General features: G+C 47.2%; 1 protein-coding gene across 1 annotated transcript in view; it reads left to right on the plus strand.

The window, feature by feature from the left end:
• rab11a (RAB11a, member RAS oncogene family) overlaps positions 1-16,464 on the plus strand; it is a 33,515-nt gene extending 17,051 nt beyond the window's left edge. Inside the window, exons 2-5 of the mRNA XM_038813982.1 lie at positions 9,998-10,193; positions 10,660-10,853; positions 12,364-12,444; positions 15,751-16,464. Of these exons, the coding sequence (XP_038669910.1) occupies positions 9,998-10,193; positions 10,660-10,853; positions 12,364-12,444; positions 15,751-15,890 (611 nt within the window). The 3' untranslated portion in view covers positions 15,891-16,464. The remainder of the gene's footprint in view (positions 1-9,997; positions 10,194-10,659; positions 10,854-12,363; positions 12,445-15,750) is intronic.
• Positions 16,465-17,949: the final 1,485 nt, after the last annotated feature.

A 17,949-nucleotide genomic window follows, 5' to 3' on the forward strand; every position in this document is an offset into this window, starting at 1 on the left:
CGGCCTCTTTCGCCTCCTGCACTCCCGGCTCCACCGCAACTCCAAAAACCGCGAGTCCCCATCCTGGCTTGACCCTGGATCCAACCACCCTCGACACCGTCCCCGTCACCCCCTTCCAGAATTCTTCCAGTGCTGGGCATACCCAGAACATATGGGCGTGGTTCGCTGGACTCCCCGAACATCTGGTGCACCTGTCCTCACCCCCAAAGAACCTACTCATCCTAGTCCCGGACATGTGGGCCCGGTGTAGCACCTTAAATTGGATGAGACTAAGCCTCGCACATGAAGAGGAAGAGTTGACTCTCTCCAAGGCATCCGCCCAAGTCCCGTCCTCTATCTGCTCACCAAGTTCCCCCTCCCATTTAGCCTTCAGCTCCTCCACTGACGACTCCTCCACCTCCTGCATTACCTTATAGATGTCAGACACCTTCCCCTCTCCGACCCACACCCCCGAAAGCACTCTGTCCATCGTCCCCCGCGAGGGCAGCAAAGGGAACCCTCTACCTGTCGCCTAGCAAACGCCTTTACCTGCAAGTATCTGAACATGTTCCCTTGGGGAGGCCCAAATTTATCTTCCAGTTCCCCCAGACCCGCAAACCTCCTGCCAATAAACAGGTCCCTCTATTTACTGATGCCCACCCTTTGCCACCCCCTAAATCCCCCATCCTTGTTCCCCGGGATGAACTGATGATTGCCACCCAATGGAGCCTCCATCGAGCCCCCTGTTTCCCCCCTATGCCGTCTCCACTGTCCCCAGATTCTTAGGGTCGCCACCACCACCGGGCTCGTGGTATACCTCTTAGGGGCGAGCAGCAACGGCGCCGTTACCATGGCACCCAGGCTCGTACCTCTACATGACGCCATCTCCATTCTTTTCCACACCGCCCCTCCCCCCTCCATCATCCATTTACGCACCATTGACACATTGGCCGCCCAATAGTACCCCAAAAGGTTGGGCAGCGCCAGCCCACCTCTATCCCTCCCTCGCTCCAGGAAAACCCTCTTCACTATCGGGGTCCCATGTGCCCACACAAAGCTCAAGATACTGCTAGTCACTCTCCTAAAGAAGGCCCTGGGGATGAAGATGGGCAGGCACTGAAAGAGGAACAAGAACCTCGGAAGCACCGTCATTTTGACGGACTGCACCCTCCCCGCCAACGACAATGGCAGCATGTCCCACCTCTTGAACTCCTCCTCCATCTGATCTACAAGCCTGGTGAGATTATGTTTGTGAAGAGTCCCCCAGTCCCTGGCCATCTGCACCCCCAGGTACCTAAAACTCTCCCCTGCCCTCCTAAGCGGGAGCCTACCAATTCCTTCCTCCTGGTCCCCAGGGTGCACCACAAACACCTCACTCTTGTCTAAATTTAGTTTATAACCTGAAAAGGTCCCAAACTAGCAGCTCCATCACCCCCGGCATCCCTCCCACCGGGTCCGCCACATACAGTAACAGGTCATCGGCATACAACGACACCCTATGTTCCTCCCCACCTCGCACCAAACCTCTCCACCTCTCTGAATCCCTCAACGCCATCGCCAGCGGCTCGATTGCCAATGCAAACAACAAGTGGGACAGGGGGCAACCCTGCCTGGTCCCTTGGTAAAGCCGGAAGTACTCCGACCTCCTCCCATTCGTGGCCACGCACGCCATCGGGGCCTCATATAGCAGCCTCGCCCATCTAATAAATCCTTCACCAATCCAAACCTCCCCAACACCTCCCATAAGTACCCCCACTCCACTCTATCGAAGGCCTTCTCCGCCTCCAGCGCCACCACTATCTCTGCCTCCCCCTCAATCGCCGGCATCATGATGACATTCAACAATCTCCACACAATCGTGTTCAGCTGCCTCCTCTTCACAAACACTGTCTGGTCCTCGTGTGCAACCCCTGGCACACAGTCCTCTATCCTGGTGGCCAGAATTTTTGCCAGCACCTTGGCATCTATGTTAAGGAGAGATATGGGCCTGTATGAACCACACTGCTGGGGGTCCTTGTCCCTCTTTAAGATTAATGAGATCAGCGCCCGCGACATCGTCGGGGGCAAAGTACCCCCTTCCCACGCTTCATTGAGTGTCCGCACCAGCAAGGGGCCCACTAGGTCCACAAACTTTTTATAAAATTCCACCGGGAACCCATCCGGCCCCGGTGCCTTCCCTGACTGCATCTGCCCGATCCCCTTAACTAGCTCCTCCAGCTCAATCGGCGCACCCAACCCCTCCTCCTGCACCTTCGGGAAAGAAAGCCCGTCGAAGTACCTCTCCATTCCCCTCCTCTCCACCGTTGGCTCCGACCGGTGCAGTTCCCCGTAAAAGTCCTTGAAGACCTCATTCACCTCTACCCCTTCCGGACCACATTCCCACTCCTGTCTCTCACTCCAGCAATTTCCTTAGCCGCATCCCGCTTGCGGAGCTGCTGAGCCAGCATCCTACTCGCCTTTTCACCATGTTCGTACACTGCCCCTTGTGCCTTCCTCCACTGTGCCTCCGCCTTTCTAGTGGTCAGCAAATCAAATTGAGCCTGTAGGCTGCGCCTCTCCCCCAACAGTCCCTCCACCATCCCAGATTTCTGCTGCTGGCTTTTTGCATGCTCCAACCAACTTCGATACACATCATTGTGTCTTGCTCTGACTGATGATCATTAAAGTAATGGTGAATATGACTTGTTCAGTGATTGTCCAGAATCCTTCAGAATCCACCTTGCAAATTTTATTTCAATGAAACAAATAGGAGTGTGATGCAAACTAGAATTAAGAATAACAGTCCTGAGGACTGTCCCCAAAGTCTCCACCTTTTCCCATGAACCTGTGAGGCAGATCTGGTCTATTACTCCAGGACATCACTGCAGGAGTTCCTCAGGGTAGTATCCTAGGCCAAACCATCTTCTGCTGCTTCATCATTGACTTCCCTTCCATCATAAGGTCAGAAGTGGGGATGTTTGCGGATGACTGCACAATGTTCAGCACCATTCACTATTCCTCCGATACTGAACCAATTCATGTCTAAATACTGCAAGACCTCGACAATATCCAGGCTTGGGCTGGCAAGTGGCAAGTTACCTTCGTGCCTCAAGTGCCAGGCAATGATCATCTCCTACAAGACAGAATCTAACCATCTTGACATTCGATGGCATTACCATCGCTGAATCCCCCACAATCAACACCCTGGGGGTTACCGTTGATCAAAAACTGAACCGGACTAGCCACATACTGTGGCTACCAGGGTAGGTCAAAGACTAGGAATCCTACGGTGAATGAACCACCTCCTGAGCTCCCGCAAAGCCTGTCCACCATCTACAAGGCACATGTCAGGAGTGTAATGGAAAACTCTCTTCTTGTCTGGATGAGTGTAGCTCCAACAACATTCAAAAAGCTCGACACCAGGACACAGCAGCCCATTTGATTGCTCCCTCTTCCACAAACATTCAAACCTTCCACCATCGACGAGTGGCAGCCGTGTGTACCATCTACAAGATGCACAGCAGTAACTCACCAAGGTTCCTTAGGCAGCACCTTCCAAACCCATGGCCACTGTCATTTAGAACGACAAGAGCAGCAGACACCTGGGAACCCCACCACCTGGAGGTTCCCCTCCAAGTCACTCACCACCCTGATTTGGAAATATATCGCTGTTCCTTCACTGTTGCTGGGGCAACATCCTGGAACTCCCTCCCTAGCAGCACTGTGGATCTACCCACACCTCTAGGACTGCAGCGGTTCAAGAAGGCAGCTCACCACCACCTTCTGAAGTGCAATTAGGGATGGGCAATAAATACTGGCCTAACCAGCAACGCCCACATCCCGTAAATGAAGAATGAAAAAACAATTACAGGAGGTAGCAGATTGCATCATTTTGTATCAAAAAATCCTGGCTTGTCAGTACAATAGCTGAAACCTGAAATGCCTTTGAACTGTGTAAATAAAAAAGTGAATTTAAAGAGTTTTTCAGTGTCTTGTTGCTTCAGACTTGGAAATACTTGAAGAAGAATGTATTTTATTTGCTACATCCCACAGGCTGGTCCGAGCAGAATTCTCTGCTCTTCAGACTGTGGCGTGGTATCTTTAAGGTTCACAGTCTTAACATCTCAACAAGAGGGTGGGACAGGGTTGTAATCACCCCCACCCCCTACCCCCGCACTGATATCAAAGTAAATTACAGTGCTGCAATTATAGTGACTCTTGAATTGCAACTTCTGACTCTAAAGCATGACTATAGTCAGACAGTTGCAGCTGCTAAACCATCGCTAACTGCTTCTTGCAGAGTTGATGTTTAATTTTTCAGATCCTGTGATTGAGGCTCTGAGAGGGGAATGGGCTGCAAGTTAGCAGGTGGCACTGGAGCGACTGAGGAACTTTGCTTTAATATAGTGAGCAGAAGCAAGCAGTGTTATCTGGAGTTTGGATGCAGTCCCAGACTGCAGAATAACGGGTTCCGTTATTTATACAGTGGCAAATTTAGAACAATGGGGTCATGCATTACAGGAACTGCTGAACGATTAGATTGTCGCAGCCTGTATCTTTGGTCCACTTGTTCCTGCTCTGCTGACAGGCGCTCAGTGTCCAAATTCACTGTAGCAACTTCCTCCTGTTGGTAGAAATCGTGTTCTTTTAATCTTTCCGCTGAATATTCTGCACAAAGGATTAACTTGATGGGCTATCATGTGAAATGGTCTCCGTGTACTGATTATGTTGGTGCAGGATTGAAATATTTTTTTATTAAGAGTTTAAATGTCAGACACCATTATCTGGTTTAGTTGGTTGGATTGGCAACTTTTTAAAGTCTAAGTTTAGCTAAAGGTATTTGCACATCCATAGTGCTAATTATCTAGTTAATCTCTGAGGTCCCTCTCGGATAGAGATATGGGACGTGATTTAATGGCTGCGTTGCATTTAAGGGCAGCACGGTAGCATTGTGGATAGCACAATTGCTTCACAGCTCCAGGATCCCAGGTTCGATTCAGGCTTGGGTCACTGTCTGTGCGGATTCTGCACATCCTCCCTGTGTGTGTGTGTGTGGGTTTCCTCCGGGTGCTCCGGTTTCCTCCCACAGTCCAAAGATGTGCAGGTTAGGTGGATTGGCCATGATAAATTGCCCGTAGTGTCCAAAATTGCCCTTAGTGTTGGGTGGGGTTACTGGGTTATGGGGATAGGGTGGAGGTGTTGACCTTGGGTAGGGTGCTCGTTCCAAGAGCCGGTGCAGACTCGATGGGCCGAGTGGCCTCCTGCACTGTAAATGATATGAAAGTGAGAGCGCGATAAGGCCATTAAACCGTGGAAGAGGCCAAAATACCAGGGGCTGGTTTAGCTCACAGGGCTAAATCGCTGGCTTATAAAGCAGACCAAGCAGGCCAGCAGCACGGTTCGATTCCCGTACCAGCCTCCCCGGACAGGCGTCGGAATGTGGCGACTAGGGGCTTTTCACAGTAACTTCATTTGAAGCCTACTCGTGACAATAAGCGATTTTCATTTCATTTCATTCATTTTCATTTCATTTCAATTGGGAACCGTGCCAGGTGCTAATCTGTTTGCGATCTAACCGGTCTGCTTCCATTGGCGAGATCAGGAACCCGCCGTAGCGTGTCGAGAAACCAATAAACACACAAGATCACTCTCCATAGAATTAATGGGAGCGACTACCTATCTAACAGCCTCCCCAGCAAGTGGTCATGTGGACACCGATTAGTACTCCTTTTTTTAAACAGTGAAGCTGAGGGGTGGCACAGTGGTTAGCACTGCTGCCTCACGCCGCTGAGGACCCGGGTTTGATCTTGGCTCTGGGTCACTGTCTGTGTGGTGTTTGCACATTCTCCCCGTGTCTGTGTGGGTCTGACCCCAACACCCCAAAAAGATGCGCAGTGTAGGTGGGTTGGCCACGCTAAATCGCGATAATTGGGGGGAAAAATAATTGGGTACTTTAAATTTATTTATTTTTAAAAAGTGAAGCTGGCGGAAGGGTTGCTGTGGGGAGCCGAGGAGGTAAGTAGCCATCTTCAGTCCCAGGCACAGAGCTCGGGCACTAGGGTTGCTTCTCTGGTGCTTGGGAGGGGTTGGAGCAGCCACCAGGGAGGCCAGCCTTGGTTGGGGTGGGCCTCAATCCTCTCTGTAAACTCCCTACAACCCTCTGAACACTCTTGATTTTCCAATCCTTTGCTACACTGTTGGCAGCTGTGCCTATAGCTGTTCAGGCGTTTTCACTCCAGAATTCTCTCACTCACATTCTCGACCTTCCTAAAAAGGCTTTTTCAACACCTACTGTTTTGACCAAACCTATAGATGGCGTTGCTCATAACCTACCCTTTTGGGGTTTTTTTTGTTAACGGGTGTAGGTATTGCTGGAAATCCCAGCATTTATTATCCATCCCTCCTTGCCCGTGACAATGTGACGGTGAACTGCTACCGCCACCTTAGAATCACACAGTGCAAAAGAGGCCCTTCGGCCCATCAAGGCTGCACCAACAAAAAAAACTACTTTAATTGCACTAATACCACTTCCCAGCACTTGGTCCATAGCCTTGAATGTTTTGACATTTCAAGTGCTCATCCAGGCACCCACCCTCTCTGCGTGAAAACCTTTCCCCGCACATCTCCCTTAAACTTTCCCCCTCTCACCTTGGACTTGTGCCCCCTTGTAATTGATACTTCCACCCTTGGGAAAAGCCTCTGAGCCTCCACCCTGTCTATGCCTCTCATAATTTTGTAGACCTCTATAAGATCTCTCTCTCTCTCTCTCTCTCTCTCTCTCTCTCTCTCTCTCTCTCTATTCCCTCCTGTCTCTCTCACCCCCTCCCCAGGTTTCGTCTTTCCAGTGAAAATAATCCTATTTTATTCAACCTCTCCTCATAGCCAACACCCTCGAGACCAAACAACATCCTGGTGAACCTTCTTTGCACTCTCCCCAAAGCTTCCACGCCCTTCTGATAATGTGGTGACCAGAACTGCACGCAATACTACAAATGCGGCCTAACCAAGGTTTTACATAGCTGCAACATTGTTTCCCAACTCCTGTACTCAATGCCCGGGCTGATGAAGGCAAGCATGCCTTTGCCTTCTTAATCACTGTGGCCATGTGTGTTGCCACGTTTAGGGAACTATGGACCTGCACACCCAGATCCCTCTGTATGGTAATGTTCCTACGGGTTCTGCCATTTACAGTGTAATTCATACCTAGATTTGATCCTCCAAAATGCATCACCTCGCATTTGTCCGGATTAAACTCCCATCTGTCATTTCTGTGCTCAAGTCTCTAATCTATCCATATCCTGTGGGGGTGAGACCCACACAAACACGGGGAGGATGTGCAAACTCCACACGGACAGTGACCCGGGGCTGGGATCGAACCTGGGACCTCGGTGCCGTGAGGCAGCAGTGCAAACCACTGCGTCACCATGTCAGCCGAGGATCAGATTTATATCTATAACAATATAAAATAATCTTTATTGTCACAAGTAGGCTTACATTAACACTGCAATGAAGTTACTGTGAAAAGCCCCTAGTCGCCACATTCCGGCGCCTGTTCGGGTACACTGAGGGAGAATTCAGAGTGTCCAATTCACCTAACAGCACGTCTTTCGGGACTTGTGGGAGGAAACCAGAGCATCCGGAGGAAACCCACGCAGACACGGGGCGAACGTGCAGACTCCGCGTAGACAGTGACCCAAGCCTGGAATCGAACCTGGGACCCTTGCAACAGTGCTAACCAATGTGCTACCGTGCTGCCCATGCTCCCTGTGATCCTACAGACTAGTTTTAAATCCAGCGTTGTTGCGGTTCGTCTTTTGTTTCAAGAAAACAAACCAGAATTTTCTTGTTCACAATTGCTCTACATTCTGTAATTATTTAAGTCCTTGCTTCCTCCTGCTGGGACCTGTATTGATTTCTGACAATCTGATTAAATTCAGAATATCCCTCCATTAACACTGTTACATTGTTTGTCGCTCCCTGAAGGTTGTTTCCTCCCAATCAAACTCAGAATGTTCCCGAACGGACATTAAATCTGCAAGCTGCCAACTGTAATCTCACTCGATTCCCCTGTGTCCTTCATTCTACTTTCTCAAGCAACTATCTAGTGAATTTTGGAACTGTGCGAAGCTGGATTTGAGAATTCCAAAAATGAGCCACTTGGCACTTGTTTGTTTGTTACCTTTGCCTGTTCTGAGAGTTTTCTCTGCCCCCTCTTATGGTAAGAGCTTTGGTACTGTGAATGCCATCAGCTTGTAACCAGGAGCTGTGTCCAAGCCTCTGGGCTGGAGGAAGAATAACATTTTACCCTGGACACATTTCCAATAATTTATGCCTTGAGTGTAGAGTTGAGGTTCGGTTTGCACCTCACGGTGGGTGGATAAGATCCAGTGATCATTATTTGGCCAAAATACATCTCAATCAAGAACTTTCTTTAAAGGATCCCAACAGTGTGGACCATCAAGTCTGCACTGACCCTCTGAAAGAGCCCCCTTCCCTGGCCCACTCCCCCGTCCTATCCCCGTACCCCACCTAACCTACGCATCTTTGGACACTAAGGGGCAATTGTAGCCTGGCCAATCCACCTAACCACATCTTTGGACTGTGGGAGGAAATAGGACCACCCGCAGGAAACCCAGATGTGGGGAGAATGTGCAAACTCTCCACACAGTCACCCAAAAAGGATTCTGTAGTTATTATTAAATCACTACAGAATCTTGCTATGTATATTATAACAGTGACTGCACGTAAAGTAGTTCATTGTGAAGTGCTTTGGAATACGCTGCCATTGTGGAAAGTGCAGCCTATATGCATCTTGGTGATTTGTACTTGGCTAATGGAGATGCTCTGTTCTGTTGGCATGGAGAACTGGTTAGCAGACAGGAAATGAAGAGCAGGAATAAATGGGTCTATTTTGAAGTGACAGGGGGCAACTCATGGGATCCCATAGGGATCAGTTATTGGGCCCCATCTGTACGCAATATACATCAATGATTTGGATGAGGGAACCAAATGTAATGTTTCCAAGTTGACTGATGACACGGAATGGAGGGAATGAGAGTGTGGGGCGGGTGTTAAAAGAGTTTAAGAGAAAGGTTGACATACAAAGGGGCCTGGCTGTCCTTGTACACCAGTCACTGAAAGCAAACATGCAAATACAGTAAGGCAGGCAAATGGTATGTTGACTTTCATTGAAAGAGGATTTGAGTACAGGAGCAGCTGTACAGGGCCTTGGTGAGACTACGCCTGGAGTAGTGAGAGCCGTTCTGGTCTCCTTATCAAAGAAAGGATATACTTGCCATGGAGGGAGTGCAGCGAAGGTTCACCAGACTGATTCCTGGGATGGCAGGATTGTCGTACGAGGAGAGACTGGGCCTGTATTCACTGGAGTTTAGAAGAATGAGAGGGAATCTAAATGAAACATAAAATTCTGACCGGACTGGACTGAACAGACTGGTTTCAGGGATGTTGTTTCCTCTGGCTGGGGGGGCGGGGTCAAGGGGTCAGTCTCAGGTCATTTCGGACTGAGATGAGGAGAAATTTCTTCACTCAGAGGATGGTGAACCTGTGGAATCCCCGACCACAGAAACGCTGCGGAGGCCAAGCCACTGAATATATTTAAGGGGAAATAGATTACGAGACTCTTAAATGTGTCCATGGGTATTGGTAGAGCGCGGGAGTGTGGCATTGAGATAGAAGATCAGCCATGATCATATTGAATGTTGGAGCAGGCTCTGAGAATGAATAGCCTACTTCTGTTTCTCTCAATCTAATTGTGTTCTGATACTTCTCCAGAATCAAAGACCACCAAATAAACTGAGCTCGCGTAACATTGTACTCTTGACCTTTGGTGCTTTTGCTGAGCATGGGATTTGAGAGTTGTCTTTCACTGTGAATTCCTTTCTGCTGTCCCGTCCCCTCTCTCACCTGATATAACTACCTGTTCTACACAGCCATGGATTGGGAACCCACTCCCGTCCCCCCTGGATTTAACTGGACTCTTCTTTATTCTAACTGCTCTCATTTTCTTCCTGCCTTGCAGTTGTGCTGATTGGAGACTCGGGTGTGGGAAAGAGTAATCTCCTGTCACGCTTCACACGTAATGAGTTCAACCTGGAAAGCAAGAGCACAATTGGAGTGGAATTTGCAACAAGAAGTATTCAGGTAGACGGGAAGACGATTAAAGCACAGATCTGGGACACGGCTGGGCAGGAGCGATACCGGGCAATCACCTCTGCGTGAGTTTTACATTGACTGGAACTAACATTTTCTTTGAGCGGTGTCATTTTTTTTTTCTTCCTGTCCATTCCTGTGCCTGTCTGTGGTGTGAACCATGGCTGTGGATTACTGCAGGCCTGCGAGGTGGTTGCGGAGTTCACTGGGTGACGGGAAACATGAGGTTGCCTTGTCTTGCATTTTGCTCATCTGTTTATTGGAGATGACCTGGCAACGTGACACAGCTCCAGTGTCTCGTGTCTGAAAACTCAGTAGCATTTGAGAGAGAAAAACCTAGGACCCAGAAAAGCCCATTGTGCTCATTTAATGTCCTGTGCAGGTACAAACACGCGTATCATTCTAATTAAAGCAGGCGTCATTTTAACTTAAAAATCAATTGCAACTCCTTCTGGTGCAAATGTGTCGATTCAAATTCAGCTCATTATGAATGCGTGTGAAATTATGTTGAATTGTTTGTTTTGTGGCTAGATATTACCGAGGGGCAGTTGGTGCTCTGCTGGTTTATGATATTGCCAAACATCTCACCTACGAGAATGTAGAAAGATGGTTAAAAGAACTGAGAGATCACGCAGACAATAACATCGTTATTATGCTGGTGGGAAACAAGAGTGATCTACGCCACCTCCGAGCTGTGCCTACAGATGAGGCAAAAGCCTTTGCAGGTATGTGTTCCAAATTTGTGCTGGGGCTAATTCCTGTCAGATGCCCCAGTTGATGGCCAGAAGAATGATAGATATCAGTGATGGATATCCCTGGAAAAGAGTCATACACACTCGAAACGTTTACTCTGTTTCTCTCTCCACAGATGCTGCCAAACTTTGAGTTTTCCAGCATTTTATTTCAGATTTCCCCATCTGCAGCGTTTTGCTTTAATTCTATAAGGAATGAATGTTCCTCCAACTCTTAGCAAGGCGAGCACTTTGTGGTTACTTTTCTGGTTAAGGAGCATCGCACTTGAGCAGTAAAAAGCTTCTAAAGGACTCTGTCAGACCTCTTTCCCTGCATTTTCTTAAAACCTCCTTTTATGTTTAAGGCTTCCCCAGTAACTTCTATTTCTGTTCCCTCCTGCCCATGTCAGAACGGTGACAAGCTGCCTCATCGCTAGCAGTCTGGGGGCACCTGACTGAGTTGAATGTTATGGACTGCACCATGTTCACTCTTCCTGGGTCATTCTAGGACAGTTTTAGCCTTGGCCTGGAAGAAGTCAGCCCATTGACCACAGCTGTGACATTGCACACTGGGAAGAAGATCCATGGTAGTTATGAGGAGAAGCCGGGTTAGATGTTGGGCGAAATTGAACCTGATCCGCGAGACTGTGACTGTATTGCTTCTAAATTCTGCCCTTCAGTTTGTATGCTGCAGGGAGCAGGTAGGTATGATTGAAGCAACTGAGATTCTTTGCAGTGTTACAGTGCCATCAGTGGCAGGAGGCTGCAATTACAATGTGACAAGTTTACGTAGGCAGTTGCCATTATAAATATAGGCAAGGGAAAAGTTATCAAGATATTGTATGAGAAATGTAAGATTTTTAATATTGGCAAATAGTTCTCTCTCTTTTCTCCACCATTCTAAATGCAGTCTCCTTGGCTCAGTGATGACACTGAGTCATTGGTAGATAGGTTGTGGGTGGATGGATCAAAATGCAATGAAAATGAAAATCGCTTATTGTCACAAGTAGGCTTCAAATGAAGTTACTGTGAAACGCCCCTAGTCGCCACATTCCGGCGCCTGTTCAGGGAGGCTGTTACCGGAATTGAACCGTGCTGATGGCCTGCCTTGGTCTGCTTTCAAAGCCAGCGATTTAGCCCTGTGCTAAACAGCCTTATATAAAAATAATAGCTTATTGTCACAAGTAGGCTTCAATGAAGTTACTGTGAAAAGCCCCTAGTCGCCAGATTCCGGCGCCTGTTCGGAGAGGCCGGTACGGGAATTGAACCCGTGCTGCTGACCTTGTTCTGCATTACAAGCCAGCTGTTTAGCCCACTGTGGTAAACCAGCCCCCAATTGCTACGCATTGCTTTTGCTTCTTCACGTCAACCATCTGATCACTGTTGAGGATCCAGTGATCGGACCCCTGTCAGATGATATATAAGACGGAGGGGGAAAAAAGAATCTCCTCATTCCTCTGCTGTGTCTGACATTGGAGCGCTGACGGGATTGTTTCTGTTCCAGAAAAGAATGGATTGTCTTTCATCGAGACGTCAGCTTTAGACTCGACAAATGTAGAGACTGCGTTCCAGACCATCCTCACAGGTGTGTGCATCTCCTTCAAACATTGAATTTGAGTTGAGACTAAACTGATTGTTTTCAATGTAGCATGTATCTCTGACTTGATATTTAAAAGTTGGACTGGACCTGACAACTGATTATCACAAATTGTTTTAAGTTGCGCAGTTCATAGGTGAATCTGACTCTTTCATTATCCACCACAGAACCAAGTGTCTTGTGTAGGTGTCATGCATTTAGCATCTCTCTGAGCTGCTTCTTGCTGTGTAGGACTCCCCAGTTTTTCTGTGTGCAGAAAGTTCAGTGATTTTTTTTTTTAATACTTACTAAACTGGGAGTGTTTAGAAAAGTTGCAGCACAGAATCATGTCTGTGCTGGCTGGAAAAACCTATCCACCATTCCAATTCCAGCTTCCAGCACCCGACCCATAACTTTGCAGGCTGCAGCAGTCCAGGTGCCGATCCAGCTTCCTTTTAAATGAGTTTTGAGGGTTTCTGCCTCAACCGCCAATCCAGGCAGTGAATTCCAGACTCCCATCACCTTCTGGGTGAAAAAGAATTTCCCCAATATCCCCTGTAATCATTCTAACAATCACCTTAAAACCTGTGCCTCCTGGTACTTGACCTTATTGGGGGGAAAAAGTCTTCTCTGTCTAGGCCTCTCATACTTTTTACACCTCAATCAAGTCACCCCTCAGCCTCTGTTCTAAGGAAAACAACCCCAGCCTATCCAATCTCTCCTCAAAGCTGCAATTTTCCAGGCCTGGCAACGTTCTTTTAAATCTGCTCTCTCTCTCCAGAGCAATTGTGTCACTCCTGTTGGGTGGCACGGTAGCACAGTGGTTAGCACTGTTGCTTCACAGCTCCAGGGTCCCAGGTTCGATTCCCCGCTGGGTCACTGTGTGGAGTCTGCACGTTCTCCCCGTGTCTGCGTGGGTTTCCTCCCACAAGTCCCGAAAGAAGTGCTTGTTCGTTGAATTGGACATTCTGAATTTCCCCTCTGTGTACCCGAACAGGCGTCGGAATGTGGTGACTAGGGAATTTTCACAGTAGCTTCATTACAGTGTTAACATAAGCCTACTTCTGACAATAAAGATTATTATAATGTGGTGGCCAGAACTGTCCCCAAAACTCCAGCTGTGGCCTAACCAGCATCTTATACAGTCCCAGCGTTACATCCCTGCTTTAAGTTCAATACCTCGCCCAATAAAGGAAAGCATTCCATTGGCTTTCTTTACCATCTTGTCTACCTGTCCTCCCGGTCTTCGACCTGTGGAAAGGTCTCTCACCTCCTCTACCCCATTCAATATCTTTCCGTTTATTGAAAATTCCCTTGTTGTTTTTGCCCTCCCCAGATGCGTTACCTAACACTTCTCCGTTTTGAATTAAATTGTCCCCTTGCAGCCATATTCACCACCACTTCCAGCTAAGGCACAGATAACATAGACTAGATACAAAGATCATATAAACTGGCCCAGTAATGTGCCTGAACGTCACTGATGCACCAGTAGCCTTTTAATAATTTGATCATTTTTTGATGACGACTAATCAATCCTCACCCAGAAATGTGGAATCGCATTCCTTCTGGTAAGAATTGTTGGCGATTTTTAAAATGTACCATTGTTCCTTACTTTTACTTCCCCCCCTCTCTGCCCCCCTCTCTGCCCCCCTCTCTGCCCCCCTCTCTGCCCCCCTCTCTGCCCCCCTCTCTGCCCCCCTCTCTGCCCCCCTCTCTGCCCCTCTCTCTGCCCCCCTCTCTCTGCCCCCCCCTCTCTCTGCCCCCCCCTCTCTCTGCCCCCCCCCTCTCTGCCCCCCCCCCTCTCTGCCCCCCCCCCTCTCTGCCCCCCCCCCTCTCTGCCCCCCCCCTCTCTGCCCCCCCCTCTCTCTGCCCCCCCCCTCTCTCTGCCCCCCCCCCTCTCTCTGCCCCCCCCTCTCTCTGCCCCCCCCCTCTCTCTGCCCCCCCCCCTCTCTCTGCCCCCCCCTCTTCCAGTATCTGAATTGATAAATTCACCATTCTCTGTCTTTCTCAATCTTTAAACCTCATTATTTAAAGAGGTGGGATCAAAATTCACACTTCCAGCAGGATGCAGCCAAGAGGGGTGTGAACTGAAATCTAATTAATCAGGAATGCCATGAGATGACCTGTTTCTGCAAATTCCTGCCCAATAAATTCCTGCTGGTGTTTTTGGAGTCGAGATTGTTAATGAGAGAGCAGGTAGAAAGCGAAAACTGTTTAATGGAGATTATGTGTGGATGACAGTCAGTGTAGACTTTGCTTGTAGCTGTCTTCTAATTAAATCCCTACTGAGCCAAATCATTAGCATGGCCTATTGTACAAAAAGAAAGCTGCAGATCCCATTGTTCACTTTGACTGATGTTCTTATTGCTGGTAAGTCCTGGTTTAAACACATACAAGTTTCTATTCTTGTGCCTTGGGTTTAAATGGAATTTAACTCCCTGCTTTATCAGACTTCTGTAATGAGTGTTGCTTTTGGAGTGTGGAGAATTGGTACGTGGTCATCATTCTGCAGCACCGTGCCTCCAAACCTGAAATGGGTTAGCACTGTTGCTTCACAACGCCAGGGACACGGGTTCGATTCCCGGCTTGGGTCACTGTCTGTGCGGAGTCTGCACGTTCTCCCCTTGTCTGTGTGGGTTTCCTCCGGGTGCTCCGGTTTAGAACATGAAATTTACATAGAATTCACAGCGCAGAAGGAGGCCATTGAGCCCATCGGGTCTGCACCGGCCCTTGAGAAGAGCCCCCTACTTAAGCCACATCTCCTCTCTATCCCCGTAACCCAGTAACCCCACCTAATCATTTTGGACATTGAGGGCAATTTGGCGTGGCCAATCCACTTAACCTGCACATGTTTGGACTGTGGGAGGAAACCGGAGCACCCGGAGGAAATCCACGCAGACACGGGGAGAACGTGCAGACTCCGCACAGCCAGTGACCCAGCGAGGAATTGAACCTGGGACCCTGGAACTGTAAAGCAACACTGTGCTACCGTGCCGTCCCTCCCACAAGTCCTGAAAGATGTGCTGTTAGGTGAATTGGACATTCTGAATTCTTCCTCAGTGTACCGGAACGGGCGCCGGAATGTGGCGACTAGGGGCTTTTCACGGTAACTCCATTGCCGTGTTAATGTAAGCCTACTTGGGACACTAATAAAGATTATTATTATAAAAGTTGACAATGCAAAACAAATTTACATTTGTTAGACTCTGTGTAAATGTACACCGATTACAACAGAAGAACAGACTCCAAATTAGGACCCAAAACATTAGTTGAAGACTTAAAAATTGTATTCAATCTTTTATTCCCCCTTCCCAGAAATATATCGTATTGTGTCTCAGAAGCAGATGTCAGACAGACGTGAAAATGACATGTCACCGAGTAACAATGTGGTCCCCATTCACATGCCTCCAACAACTGAAAACAAACCAAAGATGCAATGCTGTCAAAACATCTGAGACACAGAAGTCGTTCTCCATTCCCCACACTGTACCTGTGCATTCCTTCCAGTTTTTGTTATGTAATTCAAAATTTGCTGATTAATGTGGCAATTATCTTAAACTTGTTACTGTCTTTATAAAATCTGACATGTTAAATTAATGTCAGCTGTGGCTCATTTTTATATATAATATATATATTCACAGGTAGTATAAAATGGTTTTTAAAAACCATTTTGTAAATGAGGTGATCATGTAAAGTAATGTTTCTAAGTGGTGTGAACAGTAGGGCAGGTGGAATGCAGCACCCACAAGCCTTACTGTGGTGGGTGCTTCAAGAGATGGAAATATTTGCTTCCAATCAGGAATGCTCATGAAGTTTGAACAACACCGATGGCATTTCCTGAATCAACTTGTCACTAATTTGCCTCTTTTCTTTGTCATGTTTCCTGATATTAGATATAATTGATGTTTTTGTAAATTATTTGTATTTTATGCATGTACTATGATCTCCTTTGTTTCAAATTTTTAGGTTATAATGGTTTAAAATATATTCTGTGTACTTGAATCTTAATTAAAGTGAAATGAAAGGGGATTTGCTTGGTTTACTTCAATGCAAAATGATACCTCGGATTTGGAGCCTATTTCTGTACTCTAGCTCAGAATGCTGGGAGGTGAATGAACTCAGTAAATGAGTTCTAGAAGGAAAAGGTAAATTTTAGATAATTTGGCATCTTTTGTGTTTAAATTGAGTCATTGTCCCAACTCTGAAGGAAGTAAAGGCACAAAAGTCAGTTTTGGTTAGGAATTCACTGGCTAACTCCCAAAGTGTACACTAACTGGGACTGTATCGCTTAACCAGTGCAAGGAAACACCTTATTAACCCTGTCCCCTCTAACTTACCCCTGCAGAAATATCTATTCCCGGTGGCAGTGTTTAGGTGTGATCACTGCACTGTGAAGATGGTCTTTCCTCTGAATAGGGCAGAGTAGTTGGCAGGGTCTGAGAGGACAGTTCTATCAACCTTATTTATTTTTTTGTTTGAATGGTAAGTTTAGAAGGAAGGTAATATCAGCACCAGACATACTTCATTTGAGGTATCAACTTCCTGAAGCTGCTGCACCAGATCATCTGCCTGCTAAACAGCAAAAGCAGCAGGTGCCATAACAAATGGATCAGTGCCAAGCTCAGTTACCTTGCCAGATACAGTTTAGATTGGTGAACAGCCCAGCAACTAGCAGGAGGAAGCTACATAAAGACATTCCTCCCCCTCGATTGACACCCCTCGCCTTGAGCAGTCACAAAGGAAAATAGCAAAGTTATCACAAGAAGGCAAAGAAAATTGTGAAAGTAACATTTATTACTTTTCACAAAATATGACAACTGAGTAAACATATTACAAATCAGTTTTTAAAAAGAGTATTGCCTACTGTCTTCGAAGCATTATCTATACTATGAAGCTATCACTACTGAGAGCCCACGTGCTCCCTTTTACAGCAACATTTGTACACATTTTGATTGAGTGAAATATCGTGAAGCGTAGGCTTGAATGTTATGGTTCTAGCTCCCAACTCTAAAGAATAAAATGTTAATAGCCATCAAATTTCCTCAATTGTCTTTTCAAACAATGGACACAGACTTCCCTAATTGATGAGCTGCAGTCTGCAATTATAAATCCGTAAAAAAGGATCACGATTGAGCATCAAGATCGACGAGACACTCTGGCAGAACAAAAATTAAGCTTCCACGCAAACCAGATCATTAACAAGGATATTTTGTAATGGTTCAAATGTGCACTCCTTTTTAAGATATCTGCTCCCCCATACTTGGCCATGTCCCATTTCATGGGGAAGTGAATGATACTTATTCTGGGTTTCTGTCGATTCTGTTACCAAATTGGGCCCTAGGATCACACTAACATACTGGAAACCTCATGAGGAACTTGTACTGTTTTTCATGCCCACATCTTATAGTTTATTATATTTGAATCCTCTAGATCAGATTACTGCCTTGTCAACTATCCACTAAATATAAATCACTTCATCCTGATGATTGGATCAGAGTTCCTCTATTTTGAAAT

The sequence above is a fragment of the Scyliorhinus canicula genome, chromosome 12 (assembly GCF_902713615.1).
Source record: "Scyliorhinus canicula chromosome 12, sScyCan1.1, whole genome shotgun sequence".
Classification (NCBI taxonomy): domain Eukaryota; kingdom Metazoa; phylum Chordata; class Chondrichthyes; order Carcharhiniformes; family Scyliorhinidae; genus Scyliorhinus; species Scyliorhinus canicula.